The sequence below is a fragment of the Cajanus cajan genome, chromosome 6, assembly GCF_000230855.2.
Source record: "Cajanus cajan strain Asha chromosome 6, NIPB_CcT2T_4, whole genome shotgun sequence".
In the NCBI taxonomy this organism is placed as follows: Eukaryota; Viridiplantae; Streptophyta; class Magnoliopsida; order Fabales; family Fabaceae; genus Cajanus; species Cajanus cajan.
The window spans coordinates 1,660,633-1,684,287 of NC_138522.1; the positions used below are offsets into that span (position 1 = coordinate 1,660,633).

Here is a 23,655-nt window from a genome sequence, read left to right on the forward strand (position 1 = left end):
AAGTTTGGAGTGTATTTAATAATTGTGAACGAAACAAGTAAGAGTTTTTGGTTGTTTGCGGTGGTGCGACGTGGAGTGAAGAGAGAGCGATACGACACACGGAGCGACACGCGTGTCACCCAAATTAGGGCCCTATTGGGCTACTCCGCACCACACAAAACCCATATGCTACCAGCTTCGTTATCTCTACCCTGATTTTCTTCTTTTATATTGGTGGCCACAATAAATCAAGAGGAACAATTTCTTAAAATCCCTCTGCCTATTTCACTTGTTTGATAATCGAAAACAATCCATTTTTTTTAAATTTAAAATTGATATAAATAAAAGTAAGCGTATGTTACAAAAATTAATGTCACATTGCATACATTAGAATTAGAATAAGAATTTTGCAAGAAACAATTGAAAAAACAAATAATTTAATAAGCGATCCTCGTAGTCGTAGGCAAGGAAAAGTAGAAAAAGGCAGTGAAGGAAGCGCAAGAGGAGTGGTTCATACTTCATGGGTTGAAATTGTTGTTGTAGATTTGTGGCTCCTCAATTCATATTCATCAACAATGGACTTGGCGGCGAAGCTTCATCACTTAGACCTCACCGGCACGGTCATTTTGGATGCACGAAAGCCCTCCGTGCTACGCCACTTTCCGCCACGTGTACACACCAGAGGTAACACCAACACCAACGGTAACGCCAATTTAACTTACACCAATCGGTTCCCGGGCCCACTCAGGCCCAATTCCACTTCACCGTCGGGCCTGTCCACGGTAACCGTCGACGACAACGACAACGACGACATCGAGTCTCTCTTCTCCGAATCCAATTCGGTGGAGGAGCGGCGCGTGAGGAAGCAACCGAGCACCGGCGCGTCCGGCGTTTCGTCCGGCGTGAAGCTGGAAAACGTGGGGAAAAGCTACAAGGGCGTGACGGTGCTCAAGGACGTGAGCTGGGAGGTGAAGAAGGGGGAGAAGGTGGGTTTGGTCGGCGTGAACGGCGCGGGGAAGACCACGCAGATGAGGATTATCGCGGGTTTGGAGGAGCCGGATTCGGGGAACGTGATTAAGGCCAAGCCGAACATGAGAATCGCGTTTCTGAACCAGGAGTTCGAGGTGTCGCCGAGTAGGACGGTGAGGGAGGAGTTTATGAGCGCCTTCAAGGAGGAGATGGAGGTGGCGGGGAAGTTGGAGAAGGTGCAGAAGGCGCTTGAAGGTGCCGTCGACGATTTGGAGCTGATGGGGAGGCTTTTGGATGAGTTTGATTTGCTTCAGCGGAGGGCGCAGTCTGTGGACTTGGATGAGGTTGATGCCAAGATAAATAAGTTGGTGCCCGAACTTGGTTTTGCTCCTGAGGATTCTGATAGGTTGGTTGCGTCTTTCAGTGGAGGCTGGCAGATGAGGATGTGTCTCGGCAAGATTCTTCTTCAGGTATGCTAGTGCATGTTTGGAATCAAGTTCAATTGTTTAGAATCATCTTGATATATTAGTTTATGTGATTTTACATAAATGTTTACGTGTTTAATTTCACGTTGAGGAATTGATTGAGTCCAGAATTGATTTTCAGTGAAGCAAAGTTAAGTAGCTTTTGCGTTGGATAAAATTTTTTATTTTGAAATTTCCTACTATCTTACTTTTAGAATAAGAGTTAGGTAGGATAAATTTCTCCATAAACCCTTCTAGGAAGAAAAAACTAGGAATGAAAATTGAAATAAGTTTTTCTATAAGGCAAAATTTGCTTATGCAGAAGTTAAAAATAAGATTTTGGAGAAGTTAATAGGAGTTAAAAATTAGTTTGAGTATAAGCTAATTTTAATTTATAGAGAAGCTTATTTCATTTTTCTTTTTTTATTTTTCTCCCCTCTCCCTGAAGTGTTTCTCTAAAGTTTATACAAGCAAATCCTAAAAGCATTCAAACTTGAACTACGTCACTTCAAAATCAATTTTTATCAATATTAATTTTGCAAAATCAATTTTAGTTATAATGCATGTTTGGTTTCAGGACAAGAAACATTGGATTCTTGTCTAGCTGAAAGCTACTATTTGTGGCGTTTGCACTTTTCTTTGGTTTGAACTGAAAAATTGAGAGTACCAATGTTAAAAATGTGAATCCAAATACATTGGTACTTCACAACTTGCTGCTATTTTGTATAGGGTTTTGCATGTTCAACCATCATGTGTGTATTATCTGCACTTTGACACACTTCAAAGCTTTGCTTTCTCTAAAAAGGAATAATTCGATATCCTAGATGAAAAGTGTCTCATTGGCAGATTGGCTACACTGTTCCGTGGCATAGAGGATGTGGATTTGAGTGTTGTTGATAAGAATGCAATTTGTGTTTATTTGCAGGAGCCTGATTTGTTGTTGTTAGATGAGCCTACAAATCACCTTGATCTTGACACCATTGAGTGGCTTGAAGACTATCTTAACCAGCAGGATGTGCCAATGGTTGTCATTTCTCATGACCGAGCTTTTCTTGATCAGCTGTGTACAAAAATTGTGGAAACTGACATGGGTGTATCCAGGACATTTGAGGGAAACTATTCTCAGTATGTAGTTTCAAAAGCAGCATGGATTGAAGCACAGTTTGCTGCATGGGAGAAGCAGCAGAAAGAAATTGAGCAGACAAGAGACTTGATAAATAGGTTAGGTGCTGGAGCAAATTCTGGCCGTGCTTCATCTGCTGAGAAGGTACATGTGTATGTGATCAACGGGTGCAAAGCTGACTATTCAATTAAGATATGCTGTTACTTGCATAAGTTGTGAACGAGTCAATGCTTTTTATTAAATAAGTTAGTCAAACACCAGTTTTCGCACATGAATGAATTTATATCTAACATGTCCCTCATGCCGGAGCTCTTTGGACTTGAAGTAAAACCCACCCTACCTTGTGCTTAACTTCAACTATGAATAATTTAGAAGAATAAGAGTGGCAAAGATTAAACTCCTAATCACTTGGTTATAATTTAAGAGGCTGTAATACCATGTCAAGAATTAACACTCCCGAAAGCTTAAGCAAATGGGTGGGAGTTCATAAATGTTTTTTTTCCCTAGCATGGTATAGGAAACCTTAAATAATAGGCACTTAAGATGACTTAAAAACATGATGCTTGTGTTAATTTCCCAGATTAGTTGCATTCATCCTGCCACATTGGAAATTTTAATTTTTGTTTTTTATGCTATTTGCTTAAAATAATTTCCTTTCTTTATTACATGAAAACAGAAGCTGGAGAGACTTCAGGATGAGGAACTAGTGGAGAAGCCATTTGAACGGAAACAAATGAAGATCAGGTTCCCTGAACGTGGAAGGAGTGGAAGATCTGTTGTAACAATTAAGAACTTGGAATTTGGCTTTGAGGATAAGGTGAGTTAGCATGATCTTATTAATGAAAACCTGAGCATTTAAATGTTTGACTATCTGTATGTCATAGTTATATGATATCAACTGATCATGTTTTTTTGTGCCAGACACTTTTCAAAAAGGCAAATCTTACAATTGAAAGGGGAGAAAAAATTGCAATTATTGGTCCAAATGGATGTGGCAAGAGCACTTTACTGAAATTGATTATGGGTTTGGAAAAGCCAACTGGGGGTGAACTTTTGCTTGGGGAGCATAATGTATTGCCTAACTATTTTGAGCAGAATCAGGTGTGCCACTTTAACCAAGGAAATGCTAATTGTAATTAAATTGATGAATTTGCTATCTGTTCTGGTTCTTCATGTCAAAAACTTTGTGTTGATAAATTTTTAATACCAACTTCATTTATTTAACAGGCTGAGGCACTTGATCTGGAGAAGACAGTGCTTGAGACTGTAGAGGAAGCTGCAGAGGACTGGAGGATTGATGATATTAAAGGGCTTCTTGGGCGTTGTAATTTTAAATCTGATATGCTTGATCGAAAAGTTTCACTATTGAGTGGTGGTGAGAAGGTAAATTCAAGATTTGTCATCTTTTTACAGTAGACATTTATTTAGCATTTGTGAGCAATGTAACATTCAAATTCCAACTTAATTCTATGACTGAATGATTCATATTTTGGAATCAAGTTTGCTATCCATATTAGTTAACTGAGAATTACTTTGTTATCTGCAGATTTGAGTGAATTTTCTATTGAATGTAATAGACATTTTGAAAATCTTGTACTAGACGCTTGATTAGATAGAAGCTTTGAGATGATTGTCTTTAAAGAAATATTATGAATTGAGAATAATAGTAATCGCTTAATGATATTAAGACATACAACATCAAAACATTGAGAGGTGATGCCCCTGCCCCAATAAATGTGTTCTATAATCTAGGGTTTATTGATATGCTTGCATTCCTTTATTCACTATCATGCACTGTAGCATCAAGTATAGCATATACGTGAATGGTTCTAATTTTTGTTGGTCCTGATTTACTCCTGACATGTACATAATTTTTAATTAAACTGGTTAGTTGTTTCCATCTTACCCTTTGGACATAATGGCTTTGCTAATTTCATTGCATTATTCCACTCATTCTCATTCTTTGCATATGATGATGCATGAATATTTGGATTTATCTTGTCTTGTGTTTTACTAGGCGCGACTGGCATTTTGCAAATTCATGGTAAAACCATCAACTCTGCTTGTGTTGGATGAACCAACCAATCACTTGGATATACCTTCTAAAGAAATGCTTGAGGTTTGGCTCACTTATGTCGTGTGCTTTTCCACGTTATATAAAGCTTACTGTCCTGATGATTTCTAATTCTTCTCCCAGGAGGCAATAAATGAATACGAGGGCACTGTTATCACAGTATCTCATGACCGATACTTCATAAAGCAAATAGTTAATAGAGTGATAGAAATTAAAGATGGCACTATACAGGATTATGCTGGTGATTACAATGTAAGCTCCTATTCCTTAATCCCTTTTCTGCCCCTCTCCTTTTTGAGGCTCATTAAGTGTGTGATATTATACAATTTTTTTGCTTTATATTTTAATATTAGAGTTAGTTAAAACGGGTTAAGTGAACTTTATCCCATGATAAAGTGGGTCCTAGGAACTCATTGATCATTAGTACAATGTGTTTTCTAGTTGTATTATTTTTATTTTTATTTTTTTGATGTTTTAAAAACTATGCTTGGACGTGTTTTTTTATTTTATCTTTTATTATTTAAATTTATAATGTTTATATTATGTTACCATATTCATGATAACTTTTTGATCATTTTCCGATACTGTATTTTCAAAATGATTTAAAAGACATTGAATTGTAATGTTTTGGTTTCATATATAGCTCATTTAAATCTTATCTGGTTTTGGATATGTTTAAGACAGCGTGACCAGCCATTCCATCGCCCATTATAGGTTTCTAACATGCTTGAATATAAAAAAATTGCAGTATTATTTAGAGAAGAATCTTGATGCTAGGGAAAGAGAACTTGATCGCGAGGCAGAGCTTGATAGCAAAGCTCCTAAAGTGAAAGCCAAATCCAAGATGTCCAAGGTAAACTTTTGTTTGTTCAGTGGTGGTTAACTTGTGATTTTATTTATTTTCTTTTTGCAATAACAGGCTGAGAAAGAAGCACGGAAGAAACAAAAGATGCAGGCCTTTCAGGCAGCAAAACAGAAGTCTAAGGGTGTGAAAAATGCGAAGAGATGGAATTGAGTGAACCATTACATTGCATCACAAGAGGTTCATTTTAGATTAATTTACCAGAAGGTGATGGTAGCATATTGGATTCGCTACACAGCCTTTGTATAATCATCATGTATGAATAGACTAACTCATTCACGGGAATATAGAAGGTTGATTACAGCATTTTGTGATTCTCAACGGCGACATCCCCTTACCCCCCCGGCGGATTATTTAGCAGCTACCAAATGCAAATAAATAGAAGAAAGCAAGCAACTGGCCCATAACATTGTTAAAGAAAAACAGATGGAACGAGTTGATTATGTCAATTAAAAAGAATAAAGGACTTGTTTTTTATATTTAAAATAACTAAAAGACTAAATTTAAGCATTGATATATAAGTTTATTTAAACCCTAGATAAAATATGCCAAAAAGTTAAGGATGCATTGATTTTGAAACTGAAATTCTTGACTGACAGTTGACAATCAATACTTTATTCAAAATGTTGGTTTAATTATAAATTTAGTTTCTATATTTGATATATTATTTTATTTTTATTTTTGTTGAAAATATATTTTATCTTATATAAAAAATATTTATATATTGGTTCTTGTTATGTATGAAAGATATAATGATGTTAGAATCATTTTACTTATAAAGTTTATCTAAATTTGTTTTTAAAAAGTTTTAAATCAAGTTAAACTCTCAAAATTGAACCAAATCATCTTTTTTAGAACAAAACCAAATCATTTTAAAAAAAATGCAATTTATATTAGATTTTTTTTTGAAAAGGTAAAATTTTATCTAGCAAATAGAGATTTTTTTAATCACAAGACATGATCAAAAGACGTTACAATATTATCGGTATAGGTTAGAATATTTATAATACAAGATCAAAACATCAAAAGAGATTACAACACTATTAATAAGGTTAGAGTACTTACGACATAAGACCAAAATATCAAAAGAGGTTAAATACTATCGATATAAGTTAAAGCACTTACAACACAAGGACAAAACATAATGAGTAATAAAGAAAAAGAATCTTATCCTAAACTTTATAAACAAATGAGTTACTAGAGATTAAAATTCCTTTTTTCTTATGAGACTTTTGATATAATAATCTAGTTGCGTAACTTATAATAGATATTAAGATAATTAAAAGTTTTATTAGGGTAAATTTTTTAAATTTGAATCCTATCAATCTACAAAAGATTTAAAATATTTAGAACAAAATAAATAACTCAATTTATCGATAAAATATATCAATAATAACATTTTGTTTAATTAAATTATAAAATAAAAGATATATAATTATAATTATTTTATATTATATGATATATATTTCAAGATAAATAATATGAATATAATTTCATATTATATAAAATATCTTTTAATTTTTATTGTTCAGAGTATTTCCTGTCAAGAATTAGAGACTGATTTTTCAAAGAATAAATTCATTTAAAAAATTGACTCTCCACAGCAGATATTTTTTCATATAAATATATTAAAATTAAACTTTTCTTTACATATTTAAGAAACATAGGAATATGCTAATTATATTACACATGCTTAAATATGACAGATATTACATGAAAAAAGAATGATAGATATTAGACATTAGTGTTTGTATGACGACACCTGAATAAAATAAAAAATTATATAATTATTTTAAAAAGCACAGCTTAAAATAATAGTATTAAATTTGGACCGGATTAAAATCTAAAACAATTTAAATAATTAGGAATTTGTAAAATCAAAGGCATGGCTTGTTGTTTGACTAAACCCTAGTAGTAGAAAAGCTAAGGTTTTGGTTGTAAGAGGAAGAAGAAAATGGGTGCAACTTTGCTGGGCATGCCGGGTGCATGGGCTGAGGATTATCGCGAGCCAGCTGATCCCTTCACAACTAAAATTGGAGGACTCCCTGTACCTTCTCTTCTTCAACCACTCAATTTTCTAACTTCGAACATTAATTTTTTAACGCTGTGAAATTAATTTCAAGGTCTATGGTGTCAGGACTTACCCCTTCCCAATCCCATCAACGCCGATTTGCTTCGCTGCTCCGCCTGCGCCGCCCAGCTCTGCCTCGTCGCGCAGGTTTACGCTCCCCTCTCTCACCACCGCACCCTCTTCGTCCTCGCTTGCGTCTCGCCCCAATGCGGAACAACCTCTTGGCGAGTCCTTCGACTCCAGAGCGTTGCTGACGTGGACACCTCTCAACAAAACCAACCCTCGTCGGTTGCCCACGTGTCAGATGATGAAGACGGGGCTGACATGGATCTGGAACAGCTGGGTAAGGCACTCTTTCAAGCCGCCACTCTCGCTTCCAACACCAAGCGCAACAAACCACGCAAAAAGCGCCGCAACAGGCTCTCTTCACCACCAACAACAACTCTGGCTCTAAATGATATGCCTGGTAACTGTTTGTGTAAATGCTAATCAGCACACTTTTATTTTTTTGTGCTGAAATTGTTGTAATTGCTTGTCTTCAGTGGTGCCCTGCTTTTATATATATGCGCAAGAAGAGACGTCTTCCGGGGATCTTAGTTCTGTATGTTTTAGCTCGCTTTCTATTCAGGGGAATGGAAGTGATGTTGAGGATCCTTCTCAGGCGGAAGAAACATGGGAAAAGGAACATTATGAGTATGATAAAGCTTTGACTGCTGATAGAACCTACCTCAAGTTCAAGAAACGATTGGATGCCAATCCCGAGCAGTGTTTTAGGTATGTATTTATGTATGTATGTGGCAAATCGTCATTTGGTGACTGCCTCACCCGTAGGCCTTATTTTCATTTCAAGCCCTTCTTTCGCTTTCAATTACTGCTGGATTCACTTTCTTCATTGAAAGCCAAAGAATTGTAGGGACTTGAAAAATAGCACCAGTTGGCTTTGACTTTTAACTGGAGAGTGTGTGATTCGGATGTGGCGTGTTGATAATTTATTTGCTCAACCTTTACCACATATGTATAATTTCTCTTTAGTCACTCTACTCATTGGGACTTTCAATACTTGTACCTGGGCTGGGCTGGCCTTTACACAATAATACTTATATATATACCCACCTGAGTTGAGGAAGCTGGACAAAGTGTGTTTTCCATCCATTTTTTCTCTTTGAGTGGGGAAGCATTCGGGCTGAGGGTATTTAAATACATCATGAATTAATGCTATCATTGTATTATTTATATTTTTCATGCCATCAAATCTTTCATTTTCTCTGCGTCCTCCTATTTTTGGGGCTTGATATCATTTTTGTCTTATTATTTCCCTGTGTAGATATTCATATGGTGGGAGGCCAATTTTAGCTGCAGCTGATGAAATAGACCCTGGCAACTGCGGGCTCTGTGGCAGACCGAGGCAATTTGAGATGCAGCTCATGCCTCCACTATTATACTTTCTACATGAAGCTCTTGGTGACCAAAGACATCTGGTGGAAAAGTGGGATTGGATGACCCTTATTGTATATACTTGTTCACAGGTTCGTATTTTCCATAGCCAACTGGATAACTATTCCCAAGTTTTACAATATAAGAAATGAAAGGTTTTACAGTGATAGATAAGCTGTTGGATGTCAATTGTATCGGTAGTGTGTACCAGCCTAGTTATATAAGCCCAATGCCCACTTATTATAAAATGCAGCCTAGTTGTAGGCTACTAGGTTTGCAGTTAGAGATTAGATCTTTACTCCGTGGAAGGATGTAGGTTTAAATCTTTTGAACTTGTCTTTTGGTGCCTATTATATATATTTTCGTGTCTTTGATTTTGTCAGAGTTGCTGTGAAGAGATTGAACAAACAAAGTCCAATAATAAGGGTTGGATTGTAGCAGAGGAGGCAATTGTAGCTCAATGTGAGGAACCTATCCCCGTTCAGCTTGGTGTTGAGAAACTTATAGTTTAATCGAAGGGAAAGAGTTAGGAATGTGTTACTCAGTATTGGAATTGTATTTACAATGTGAAGATTTGGTGAGGTGAACTAGTGTCCGGTGTACCCATCTTGACCTTCTCATCTGCTACAGAGAATGCCTGACTTGAGCTCAAGAGCAACAAGATGGATGTTTCATTGTTTATAATTTAAAGCAGGCTTTCAAATAGTGGAACGACCAGATGGATAAGGCTCACTGGTGAGTCGTTGCTAAAGCACTCATACATGGTCACATCATCACAAGTGTCTCAATTTAAATGATTGCTTGTTAAAGTTGAAGAATAGTTCTAATGGATTCTCCTTTGTGGATTCAGTGTCCGATTTGTTTGTCACTGGCATATTAGTTGTTCAGTTATTTGTCTTCAAAATTATGGAATGAACATGAAACGATACGAGAGTTACGAGGGAGAGATGTGCAGTTAATGTTCATCAACCCGATTTTGGGCCACATTTGGACGTCATTTATGTACTCTGGCTGGAATTGAACTTGGACACTGAAGAGAAGATTACAGTCTGAAAATTTTCACGTCATTAAGTAATAATGAACAATATATGTATATCCAAATATTACAAATATTCATTTGATATCCTTCGTTTTTCTTTATTCCCTTATCAAGTCATAATATCATTTATCATTGTTATATTTCTCGTTCTTTTATAACTTTTTTCTCTCAAGGTGGCAAATGTTATTTTTAGTAATCAAAACTTGAGGGTCAAAGGAGGCTTGACTTGTATTTAGAAACTGTTTTCATAAATAACATAATTAACTATTTATTGAAATAAGCGTCTTTAATATGGTAGTAATGTTGTGTTTGCTTGTGAAAAGAGAAATAGGATAGAGAAAAATAGAAAAGAGAGAAATAAATAAATAAAAATAGGTAAAAAAAAAAGGATAGAAATGAATTTGTTTGGTTTGAGACAAATAGGTAAGAAATAAAAGAGAATAATATTATAAAATTGTTTAGTTTAAATAGACAGAGAGGAAAATTTATTATTATTATTTTAAAATTAATTTTATCCTTTCAAGTTATATATGTTTATTCTTTTATTTCATTTATTCTATTAAATTCTTTTTACATTCGAATAAATCAACCTTATTTATTTGATTATATATATTCAAAATAATATGCATGATACTCGAATACAACAAATAAATATTTCACTAGAATGTTGTTTATTTGAATAAACAACATAATCATTCAAATAAAACATTAAACTCTAACCACAGTCCCAACAAAAATGCAAGCTCCTCCATATTCGAATATCAAGCCTGGAAAAAAAAATGCAAGTCCATTTGAATTGCTATGCATATCCATTCGAGAAAAAAAATATACAATACACATTCGAATACATGTGACAATTTTCCATGCATATATCTGAGGAAATAAAAAACGCATGCGACCCACTCATTTTAATTTCTCAACTGACAATCTCATTACAACCAAACCAGATATTTTATTTCTCATGTCCTATTTTCACATTCTCCACACTATTTCTTCGCTGTTTGGTCGATACCAAACATAGCATAAGTGTATATATGCAAGCTATTTGAAAGGAAAATAACAAAACGAGTGGAAGACGCCCAAAATAGAATAAATTGAAAATCCACATGATTTGTTTTTATTTTCGGTCAACATATTTTTGTTAATAATCATAAACTAAAAGAGGATAATTGTACGGACATTTTAAGATTAAGGAGGTGTAATAGTTTAGGATTTTCATGAGATTTTAAAAGATTTTTTTTTGAGTAAAAAGTCAGTTAATATTTAATCAAAATTTCATTCACTTAAAAACAATATAATATATTCAATCTGGATATTAATGATTTTAAGAATAATTTTTGATAAAGTTACTTTACTCAATAATTCATGGTATATATTAAATTTTAACAATCCGATCGTTAAATTAAAAATTCTTAATGCATGTATCAAATCAACTTTATAAATTTTTTAAAAATTTAAAAATTATTTGTGTGAGACCCGTGGCTTTACTCTCACTCTCACTCTCTTTCACTTATTTTCTCCCAAACTCTCTTCTCCCTCACAAATTCTTTGACCTTTGTGGCTGATTTCTTTTCTCTCTATCTGAAGCCGTGAGTGAACAAGGAGGTTCATTCTCACAAATTTGAAACCGTTCGGAGCTAGCTGGGTGCGGATTCTCTTCTTCTTCCTTTTCTCTTCCCGGAACTCGGAATCGTCTCACCGAGGTAAGGGAAGCTAGGTTCTCGCTGTTTTTGGTTGTAACTGAGTCCAGGAACTCATTTGCTGTTGGATAATTGATGCTTTTTGGCTGAAATTGCTGAAGATGGGGTTTCGGGGTTTTCCGGGGTTTGACGAAAAATTTGGGGATTTTCCTTGTTTGTAGTTGCATGTTGAAAAAGCTGGTATTTTTGAGTTGTTGGATGAAAATGTAGAGTTTTGAACCGATTGCATGTGTATGGATGACTTGATTTGTGCAGGTTGATGAAAATTTTCGAACTGGTGAGAGTTACTGTTTGAATTTGCGCCGGGCGTGATTTGAAATGGGGAATCCCTGTGTGAATCACGCCAGGAGTGGGGAGAACCACGCCGGACGCACTATCAGATGTGAATCTCGTGTTTTTGTTATTGATACTGCGCTGGGCGCAATATAGTTGCGCGGGGCGCAATAGACCTCTGTAGGTCTCTGGTTGAGAATTGCGCCGGGCGTGATTTTTATGCGCCGGGCGTGATGTTTCCTTTCAGAATTTGACTTGATGGTCTTCATGAAAGTTGTAACCTTGGATGTTAGATTTCTAATGGCGCTGGAATCACCCCAAAAGAAGTTCTAGAACTCCAGATATGGCTGTTTTAGTGAAGAGGGGGCAACCTGTCAATATTGCTTATAGTTGTTACCGTTTTTATCATTTTTAACAATGATTTGTGTTTTCTGGTGTGGCGCCGGGAGCGAGCATGTCGCGCTGGACGTGGAGACTCCTTGGGAGTCTCTGCCACGGAGGCGCTGGGCGCAATTTAAATTGCGCTGGGCGCGAGACCTAGGGGAGGTCTCTGCCTTCCCCGCGCCGGGCGTGGGTTTGGGCACGCTGGGCGCGTGAGACTCCTTGGAGTCTCTGCCTAGGCATGCGCTGGGCACAAAGCTGAATTGCGCCAGGCGCATGAGAGCCTTGGGCTCTGTGGATGGGTCACGCCGGGCGCGAGTACTCTTGCGCCAGGCGCGCTGGCCCCTGGTGCTCTCTGGTTGTGCCACGCCGGGCGCAACCATGAGTGCGCCGGGCGCGTATGATGATGATGACTTATATGCTGATAGCTGTTAAATTTTGCTGAAGTTGTTGATAGATGTTGTTTTAATGCCGAACTAAGTTGAAATTGATGAATATGCTGTTCTGAGTTGAGCTGTTATCGCTGATAATCTGAGTTGTGCCAAATGTTGTTTATGTTGATTTAAGCTGATAATGATGAATGTTGTTGAGCTGAGTGATGATTTTGATGTGCTGTGAGATGTTTATGCTGCATTATTGATGTTAAGCTGTATTTGAGGTATATTGTTGTGTTGTAAGTTGTTTAGCTGTGCTGTGCTGTGCTGTGCTGTTATAGCTGCTATGTCGGTGCTGTTATAGCCACTATTGTGGTGCTGTTATAGCCGCTATGTCGGTGCTGTTATAGCCACTATTGTGATGTTGTTATAGCCGCTATGTTGGTGATGTTATATCCATTATTGTGGTGCTGTTATAGCCGCTATGTCGGTGCTGTTATAGCCACTATTGTGGTGCTGTTATAGCCGCTATGTCGGTGCTGTTGTTAGCCACTATTGTGGTGCTGTTATAGCCGCTAAGCAGTGCTGATATTGCTTAATTACTGTGGTGTTATATAAGCTGGGTGGATGTGCTGATAGCTGTAGATGTTTTCTATTCGCATATTAATATATGTATGTTGATTTCTTTACACTAGCTTACCCTTTTTTTGTTTCCATGGTGTTTGGACTGCAATGATCATACTATGTATGGGAGCAGAGCAGGGATAGGTTGGTGGCTGATGGTGAGTCTGTAGCTGGTAGACGGAGTTGATCTTCTAGGATCTTTTGATGTTTAGCTACTTAGTGTAGTAGCTTTTGATGTATTTTGTACACTTTAACTCTATCCAGATTGGATCATGTATATGTATATATTCTAGACCCTATATGTATACACTTGTTCCTTTCTGTGTGGTGTTTCGAGTGTGCTGTGCAGTGTGTAGTGACCAGCTGGGTCGTTACAATTTGATACTTCATTTTATCAAATTTAAATTGACAGATAATCATAAAATTATTTTATAAATTGATTTCAATTAATGAAATGAAATATCAAATAATTTTTAATGTTTTTAAAAAAATTTACAGATTTAATCTTTATATTAAAAACTTTAAATTTAATAATTTGATCGTTAAAATTTAATGTAAAACATGAATTATCGATTTATTCTTAAAATAAACTAATCTAACTTTTTATATATATATATATATATATATATATATATATATATATATATATATATATATTCGCACTTGTCATTTTCCCTAGTGATGATAATAAAACAGACAATACCCTATCATTTATGGCATGACATCATTTCAGTCATTTCTTTTCATTCATGACGCATATTCATAATAATACATTTAATTAGAGAGAGAATTTAATAATCATATGTACCATCCAGTTATTTGCTGCATACTTGTATATATTTGGAGGTGACAACTTAACTACCCTATAAAACTTGCACTAGCGACCCTAACTCGAACAATTAGTTACTAGAAACAACAAAGAGAGACAAAATTGCCAACAACAACCACTAATACCTTCCCACGTAACTGGCCACTGTTGAGCAAAAAATGATAATGCATTTATCGGTTGTACCTTGTAAGATGTTATCACAGTGATTTTCTGCTATTACGATTTCTAAAATAATGCACGTTATCGATTTCGTTCATAATTATCGATGATGGAAAATGCGCAAAAAGGTAGTTGGAAATACATTATTTGGCCATATCCTTCACAAATCCAATAATCCGTACGTTACACAACATATATAATTTCTAGAATAAGTCAAGCACACATTTTATTCTTTTATCATGTTGAATTCAATCAAGAAAATTCATGTTCTTTTTCATTGCTTGCGTTGCTAGAATTTCTCTTATTACATGTGACTTTTATTGTGAATTTTTATGAAAAATTTACAAGAAACGTTCCTGAAATTTTCCTGCGAAATTTTATTTGCAGGTAATACCTTCGTGGATAATATTTTTTTGCGAATTTTAAAATTCGCAGGAAAATTCCTGCGAAATTTCTTGCAAAAAAAATTCGCAAGAAAGTTTCCTGAAAAAAAAAATTTACAGGAAAGTTTCCTGCAAAAAAAAATCGCAAGAAATTTTGCAAAAACATCTAACTTGATTGGATGGAAGCATATATAAACATCAAAATGAAGGCTTGGACAACATAATATAGTTAATTACACATACTATACAATATGGAAATAGTTATGATTAATTAGAGGATGTAATGATAACCAATAGCTTACAAACTCAGACCCTCAATTCCCCAGCCTTTTCTTGCGCACGAGGAGCTACATGTTGATCATATTTAGAGAGAGATGCAAGGGGCCGGGATGGTGCTTATAGTTGGTCGATCTAAGGTGTCATTCATGGGCATGCATAATCAATATATACACATAGTAATGGTTATTGAAAAGCAATATGAACTAAGAAGGAAGACAAGTACATGGACATATGTGAATAACCATGTCAATGCATAGATGATGAGTTTGCTGAAGATTGCAGCGCCCAATCATTAGGATGCACTAAGGACATTTGGCTGTAGTAGTTGATAGAGGGGCTCTCATGATTGTGGACACCTTCATAAGTTGTTAACACATAGCTCGAGTCATCCCTATCCCTTTCCACCCTTTTCTTCACACAGCATCCTTCACCTGAACACTTGTAGTAGTTCCTGTTTCAACAATCATAATCTATTATCCAATAGCTCAAACTCAGCAATTTTTTAGGGAAGAATTAACTTAATTAGTTCATTGCAAGGGAGGAAGAGAGGAAGTATCAAATTAATTACGCTGTAATAAGTTATACTAACTATTTCACAATTTGATAATTTTTAATCTAAAATTCCTAATACTCCATTTAAATATATAATAAATAATGTAATAAATATTTGTAAAATATATATTTAAAAAAATTCTTTAACTATAGGCATATTGATAAAATTTGAAACAAACAATTAATATAATATATAATTATACTTCAATATTAGATCAATAAAATCATGTTATATAAAGCTATTAAATAAGATAATAATTAATGTAATTTGCATCGGTCTAATTCTCTCTATATAAGGTTAGTTATATAATATTTTAGTATTTTTTTTAAAAATTAAAGTTATAATTAACACGAAGACGCTGGCTAATATTTTTCATCTGATTAATTATATTTCAAAAGAATTATATTACATGCACAATATGTCAAACTGGGTGCCTGTTCTAGGCTAAAAAGTAGACATGGGAGCTAATCAAGTCTGCAAAAGTGCGAATAACTTGTCATGGGAGTAGCGAGTGACTATGTTCTGGTCTCAAAGACACGCACCTGTGTTCATAAAGAGAACATACATACTTAACTGTCTTAACTAGCAAATCAAACACCATCTTGCTACTTTTATTAATTAAAACAAACGCACGAGTGAGCACGTTGATGAGTTGATGATTTAATTCTAGACCACTTGCTTCTTAAGCAGCCAAAAATACATACATCTTATGGTTAAATATGGGTCCATTGATAACTCACTCCAATCAAGTAGGACTAGGATAAAGTATTAAAGGCCAATGAGTTCTTGTCCCCCTCTATTATTTAGTGTCTATATATCAGCCGCCACCACGTTTTTGTCATCCTAGTTAACACTGCATATGGTTGACATCATTCCCTATATCCACTTACGGCTCAACATTCATTTGTTTAAGTTACATGCTTCTAAATTAATTCACCAACTTAGATCCTTACACAATCCTTAATTAAAAGTCATGTAATAAACTGTGTACATTTGACACAGAAAGAAAATTCAAATAAAGCAATGGATCCATAACAATATTCTAATTCTTTTTGATAAAGATAGTTATTTTGTTAGTAATTTTACAAAAAAAAGGGCATCATTATTTTAAAATAATAATTTGAGAAATAGAGAAGAGAATATATTTATTTATTACCTTGGGTTGGGGCTGTTCTTCACTGTCTTCTTTCCGTATTTCCTCCATTTATATCCATCATCCATAATCTCAAGCTGCGATCTGGTTCTAAATGTCACGCTTTGACTCACTTCTTCCTTCTTTCGCTTATTTCCATCACTTTTGCACTTTCTGTCAAAGGAAATATACGTTTTATATCAACAATTAAAATCCATTAATTGACACATAAAATAACTTGTATGCCATTTTTTTTTATATATAATGAAAAATAAAATAAATGGAGAGAAGAAAGAACTCGCATGTTATTGATGGTGGAGGTTGCATCAGCAAATCCATGAGTGGCATCGCTGGAGGTTGCTTTCTCCGATGATTCAGTTTCTGTGCTCTGTGACCAAGACTCTTGATGATGATCAACAGTACCATCTTCCAACACGAGATAATCAGATAGCATAAGCTCGGAGGAGGGAGATGCCACGTTTGTTACGGTAGAGTGATGGAAATAAGGGTTAGGATTAGGATTAGGGTTTCCAAAATAGTACTCCATTGTGATCAAAGATATTGCAAAAACCAAGAGATTTTGGCCTTATATATATTTATCACTGCTAGTGGATTTACATATAATAATATCTGAATAATTAAAAAGTTGTGTGTTATTTTATTTTTTTATTTTCTTAATATATATTCTTGCTTTTAGACTTGGAATGATCCTTCCGAACACCTTCTTGGAGGATGCAGCGAAGACTCCTCAGTCCTCACTGAGCTACGTGTCAACATCAGAAGGTGATGCTGACGTCATTGCGATGACGTAAGAAGGAGTAGGGGTTCCCTACTACAATAGGTATCATTGGGACCATGAAGACAATGGTCGATATATACTTTGTTTACTATTCCCCTTTTTAGATTGTGGTGGTGTTAATATATTAGTGTATGCTACCATTATCTCTTCATTTGATTCTGTTATTTCATTCTCTTAATTTAAATAAAATATATATATATATATATATGATGAGGGTTTAAACGACACTGGTGTAACTTTTACTAAGTGTTATACCGCTCAATAACTTTATATTAAACGTGAATTTTGAAAATCTAACCGTTAGATTGAAAGTTCATATCTCTTAGATCATATATGAGGAGGGTTAAAATTTGACATATATGATCTAAGAGATATGAACTTTCAATCTAACGGTTAGATTTTCAAAATTCACGTTTAATATAAAGTTATTGAGCGGTGTAACACTTAGTAAAAGTTACACCGGTATCGTTTGAACCCTCCTCTCTATATATATATATATATATATAGTGGTTATCCATCGACAGCGGGTCATGAATCGCGAGGCAACTTCTTCGAGCCACTGATAATTCCGTCTGAATCCCGTATTCATACAATCACATCTACTTTCCAATAATTTTTTAAACTTCCATAACGTGTCTTTTTTTTTTTTTTTTTTTGAGATAAACTTTTATCCCATGCCTGTGTATTATATAATTGACATTTTTATAAGTTTATCGATGCAATTTCACTCAGATATAAGTTGGTGGGATGTTTCTTGTTACAAAACTCACATCGTTATAAATGATGTAATACCATATAATTCGATCTCCTCCTTATATATGATAACAATTTTGAATTTTTGATATATACATGAAACACCCAAAAAAAAATATGGTGTTCAAATTATATGAAAAAAAAAATATTACTATTTAATTATATATTGTCGTATATATATATATATATATGTATGTAGGCTTAAGGTTTGTGCTACTAGCACGGTTTTTAGATTTAACAGTACTATTTGGATAATGATGATGTCCAGTTTAGCCGATACTAAAATTTGGTCTTATTTATGATCATGTTGTCTCTTTTCTTGTAAACACCCTGGTCCATCCTAATTCCAAAACATGAGTGTCTGAGATTTTTATTTTATTATATATGCAAATGAAATTTCTTTATTTCATATTATTTTTTATTTAGTCAAAATTTAATATATTGTTTCATTCGGTATGTGTTTAGTTAAATAATAAATATGGTCTTTCACTATTATATGATAGTACAACTTTTGATCTTTCTCCTTTATTTATTTCGTTAAAGCCTCATGGACTTGGACCATGTTTCCCCGTAGCTTTATTCTTGTATAGGGACGTTAGGTTCTTTTCCTAAAAATAAATAAATCTTAATTATCAAATCTTTCAATCTAAAAAATGTCAATCAAAATATGCATATAGATTGACTCACTTCTCGCTATAAGATCAATTATATTTATTCATTCAAAATTTAAAATTTAAAATTTATTAGGACTGATCCAATTAATAATAAGAATTTTGAGTAATTTAATGTTTATTTCAACTTTTAAAAAAGGATTTTTAGGATTTATTATTTTGAAGAAAATTAGTTATTTTTATTTATTAAAAATGTTATAAACATTTTAAAATTTTGTCTAACTTTTCTATTTATTATAAAAAAAATTATATCCTTCTAATAAATGAATTCCTTTTATTATCTTCATCATAAAAAATAGAGGATAAATTTAATGTTTATAAGAATATATTCTAGGAAAAAATAATCGATCTATTTAATCACACGAATACGATATATATATATATATATATATATATATATATATATATATATATATATTTATATTTCTTCATGTCTAACATAAAAGGTCGTTTTAGCTTTTGCTATTATTCCAATTTCCATGTTCAGTTCACACTTCTGTTTGTCTGCACTTACATAGTTGCAATTTTTTTAATGAATTGGGGGTGGTTATAACTTGGCATAAAAGGGAATGCCACTGTTGCGTTTTACATTTATTTCCATTTTAAAATCCCCCAATAGTGCATATTCCCACTTTTGGTAAAGATGCTCGATGAGAAATACTTAGCTAATTTTTACTTCGTCGTCATGATTATTATTATTATTATTATTCCTATTAGTTGAAACTTAAATCATCATTAATGGTTTATTTTAAGTTGGGAGTATTTTTGAACTGTATATACATATAAAATTGAAATAATCACATGTGTAAAAATAAGATTTTTTAACACACGCATTTTATAAATAATATCTATATGACATAAAAAGTGATGTAATGATATACTTGTAAATATATTAAATATTTTATGACAAGTGTTGATTTACCGTTATAGAATTTTTTTGTGACTAGTGAGTTAACACCCATCATGAAACTTTGACTTCAATCTTTTTATGATGGGTGTCCTATTATAAAAAGAAACATTATATGATGTTTAAATCGTTACCTGTTATAGAATCTCTTTTTATTATTTGTACTAAGAGCACAAATTGGGCTCACATTCCATTGTTTAGGCAACAAAGGCGATAAATGTTTATACATTGTTGAGGTGATTTTCAATGACACTAACGATTGTTGAGGCAATTTCGTTCTCATACTTTTCTCTTTTTCATTCTCATTCTTGCAACTGTTCATTTGTTATCATGTTTCAAATTAGTTCTCATTGTCTTCTCTTTTTTGTGCATTTCATGTATATGGTGTTGGTGTTGTTTGATGTTGTTGGTCCAGTGAAAGAGAAAGAGCATAACAACGAAACATGAAGAGATACGATAAGAGAGAAAGAGTACAAAAATAAAATGCAAAAAGATGCAACAACTAAAAAGAAATAGCAATGTGGTGAAAAAATATGAAGAGACGCGACAAAAGAGAAAGAACACGATGAAAAAACATTTTTTAACCCAAAAAATAATTTTATTAATTATTTTTATAGCCAACATAAAAAACAAGACTTTTTATATAGTCAAGATTTATGATAAATTTAAAATTGACATAAAAAATTATTTCTACCCGTCATTAAAAGTGTCGTGCACATTATTCTTATTAAACTCTTATTCAGTAAACAAATTTTAAAATATTAATTTATGTATGTGTAAACACAAATAAAATAAAAATTAAAAAGAAATATATATATATATATATATATATATATATATATATATATATATATATATAAATAAACAATGCACTTTACCATTTCCTATTTGAAATATTAATAAATCACATGTATAATTTATTATTTAAAAGGTAATTAAAAAATAAGGTAGAATGTCTCTTCGTATAAATAAATTATTTATGCATAAATGGTTCTTCTAATTACAGAGAAGTGTTGATGTCATTACCACCAATGGTTGGAGTGACTTTTTCTTTTTCAACATATATCCTCTTTTGCAGACGTCTTTCCCAACAAAGAGTCGAACTTATTAATTTGCTATGTTACGAGAGTTCAATTTATTGACAACGAGTTCAATTGCATGAGTGATATTTATAAAATATAGTATTTTAGATATATTATAACTTGCTGGTAAATGTCATAATAATTATATGTGCATATATAATCTGAAGGTTATATTATAAATGTATACATATTTTACATAAAGATTTTTATTAATATAACAAAATTGTGTACTCGTCAATATATAAGTACATTATTGATTATGGAAGGGATTGTAGTATTCGTCAAACAACTTAATTACAATTTTTAGTATTAATTTTATGATGATCATCATTTGGTAATTCTTCTATAAAACATATGTATTTTTATCCCTTTCTCTAAATATTTAAATTTCATTTACAAAAATTTAAAAATTATCCATTTAATAAATATTTGAATAAATCAAGAATACATATTTTGTTAATAATAATATACTTTATATATTACTAATAAAAACAATTCTCTTCTTTTGTGTACACATTTTATTAAATATTTTTTTTTTATTTCTATTATAATTTATCACCATTTTATCTTAACTTTTAATTTATTATATTTATGTAAGATTCATTGAGGCATTATCTTTCCCACCTGTATATAATAAAAAGATAACGAAATTGAGTGAGAAAGTTGGAAGTCAAAACTTGAAAAGGGAAAGGTTCAATGTATATGATACTATGATGGATGAATTCATGGTGGATGGGGCCACATAACGACAAGAAGATCATGCAAAAGCGTAGAAGCATTGCTCTAAAAATGCTTATTGAGGATGACATAATTAAAAACTAAAAAGTTTAATTAGCTATGATCCAAATGTGTGGCAAAAAACAAAAATAATAAAGTCTTGCTCTTATGTTAAATGATTAGAGCAGCTGAGAAACTTCGCTTGCATGATATTGTGTTAGGTCCAAAAGAATTACATCAAATTCATATTGGATGAAAGATTTCTTTTAATTAATTCACTTTTCTGTTATTTGCTTTAGTAGCTTTTCCTAAATGGGCTGTTGATGTTTTGACCCAATTTTATTGCTTTTTAAGTGTATGGGTTGTCAGATTGAAGGCATGAATGAAGTTTTTTTCCCAGTTTTATAATTTTTCGTAGCTTTGCCCTAGTTTTTCGAAAGCCATCCTATCAGTGGTGCTTTCATTTCGATCCATGCCTCCCAAACCATCCAAGGAGACCGATGAAGCCATCCAACTCCTCACGGAGAAATTTGTGGTTCTCCAATCAGCGTTTGATACTCAACAACTCAACCAAGAGGCTCGTCAAGCTGCTTTCCAACAATCCATTGATGCGATGATGGCCAAACTCACCGCTATGGCATCGGTCTCATCTACCAGTCCAACCCCTGATTCACCATGTTCGGTACACCCTATCCAATCTTCTCCTTTTCCTACTTCCCTTTCCACTACATTACCCTCTCCTGTTTCCTCTTTTCGTTTTACATCCCCTTCACCCTTTCCTACGGTCCCTATGTCGTTGGGTATGCCCATGTCTTTTATGCCCCTTTCAACCACATCAATTGGATCATCTATGACTTCCCCACCTCCACCTCTTTTTATACATTTTGGAACTTCCACCCCTTCCAATTTATCCTTACCTTTTTCCACCCCTTTCACCCATTCAGTCACAACTAATATACCCATGCCTCAGATACAACCACCTAAACTTCAACTTACAACTTTTGAGGGGACTGACCCACTGGATTGGCTCTTTCAGGCAGAGCAGTTTTTCCTTTTATACCAAATTGCTATGGAACACCGTCTCCACATTGCTGCTTTTTACATGAAGGGCGAGGCCCTTAGTTGGTTCAAGTGGATGTACCACAATCATCAATTAACGGATTGGCATTCATTTGCTCGTGCCCTAGAGTTACGTTTTGGTCCATCTTCTTATACCAACCATCAACAAGAGTTATACAAACTCCGTCAATTTGGGACCGTTTCTGAGTACCGGGCTCAATTTGAGAGATTATCTAATCGTGTCTATGGCCTTTCTCCTGAGAATTTACTAAACTGCTTTATTTCAGGACTTCGGCCAGACTTACGACATGAATTATTGATATTACACCCACCCACAATCTCAGAGGCCATTGGTTTAGCTAAGCTGTTTGAAGCTAAATTTCGTGATTCTAAACCCAAAACCCCGAAACCCTACCTTACAACCCCCTCAACCAACTCCCACACTCATACTAGCCCTCCTACGTCCACTTCTCCTACCCCGGTTGTTCCCCCCATTAAACGCCTGACTTCTGCCCAGATGCAAGAACGAAGGGCTCTTGGTCTTTGTTACAACTGTGATGACAAATTTATCCCCGGCCATAAATGTTGTACCCCTCATTTCCTACTTCTCATAGAAGATGACCCTGACGTGACTACCAACACACCATCCCCAACTGAACCTACCTCCTTATCTCCCTTGTTTCATTTATCATTTCAAGCTTTAACAGGTCACCCTTCTCCTCAATCCTTCCAATTTTGGGGTTCCATTCACAACCTGAATGTGAGAGTTTTAATTGACACTGGTATCTCCCACAATTTCCTCCAACTACCCATTACACCTATCCCTCACTTCTCTGTGATGGTGGGAAATGGCCAACATATTGCTTGTACGAGATTATGTGAGCAAGTTCCAATTACATTGTATGGTCATTCCTTTTCAGTTCCCTTTTATTTGCTGTCAATAGAGGGTGCTGACGCAGTACTTG

The 23,655-nt window shown here is 34.1% G+C and overlaps 3 protein-coding genes across 3 annotated transcripts; 2 read left to right on the forward strand and 1 right to left on the reverse strand.

Annotated features, from left to right (window-relative positions):
* The first annotated feature begins 320 nt into the window (after nt 1-320).
* On the forward strand, nt 321-5,777 carry ABCF5 (general control non-repressible 5). Its single transcript, XM_020356804.3, has 9 exons — nt 321-1,418; nt 2,338-2,679; nt 3,212-3,352; nt 3,457-3,636; nt 3,763-3,918; nt 4,553-4,654; nt 4,733-4,861; nt 5,358-5,462; nt 5,529-5,777. Exons 1-9 carry the CDS (start codon nt 555-557, stop codon nt 5,622-5,624), a joined length of 2,115 nt encoding a protein of 704 aa, XP_020212393.2. The 5' UTR covers nt 321-554; the 3' UTR covers nt 5,625-5,777.
* Nucleotides 5,778-7,126: 1,349 nt separating this feature from the next.
* On the forward strand, nt 7,127-10,116 carry LOC109797203 (programmed cell death 2 C-terminal domain-containing protein). The gene is made up of 5 exons (XM_029270795.2): nt 7,127-7,518; nt 7,609-8,008; nt 8,085-8,316; nt 8,867-9,068; nt 9,360-10,116. The coding sequence occupies exons 1-5, from the start codon at nt 7,426-7,428 to the stop codon at nt 9,486-9,488; spliced, it is 1,056 nt and encodes a 351-aa protein (XP_029126628.1). The 5' UTR covers nt 7,127-7,425; the 3' UTR covers nt 9,489-10,116.
* Nucleotides 10,117-14,930: 4,814 nt separating this feature from the next.
* On the reverse strand, nt 14,931-17,292 carry WRKY51 (WRKY DNA-binding protein 51). Its single transcript, XM_020357778.3, has 3 exons — nt 17,005-17,292; nt 16,727-16,876; nt 14,931-15,468 (listed from the first exon to the last, which is right to left on the reverse strand). The coding sequence occupies exons 1-3, from the start codon at nt 17,247-17,249 to the stop codon at nt 15,264-15,266; spliced, it is 600 nt and encodes a 199-aa protein (XP_020213367.1). The 5' UTR covers nt 17,250-17,292; the 3' UTR covers nt 14,931-15,263.
* Nucleotides 17,293-23,655: the final 6,363 nt, after the last annotated feature.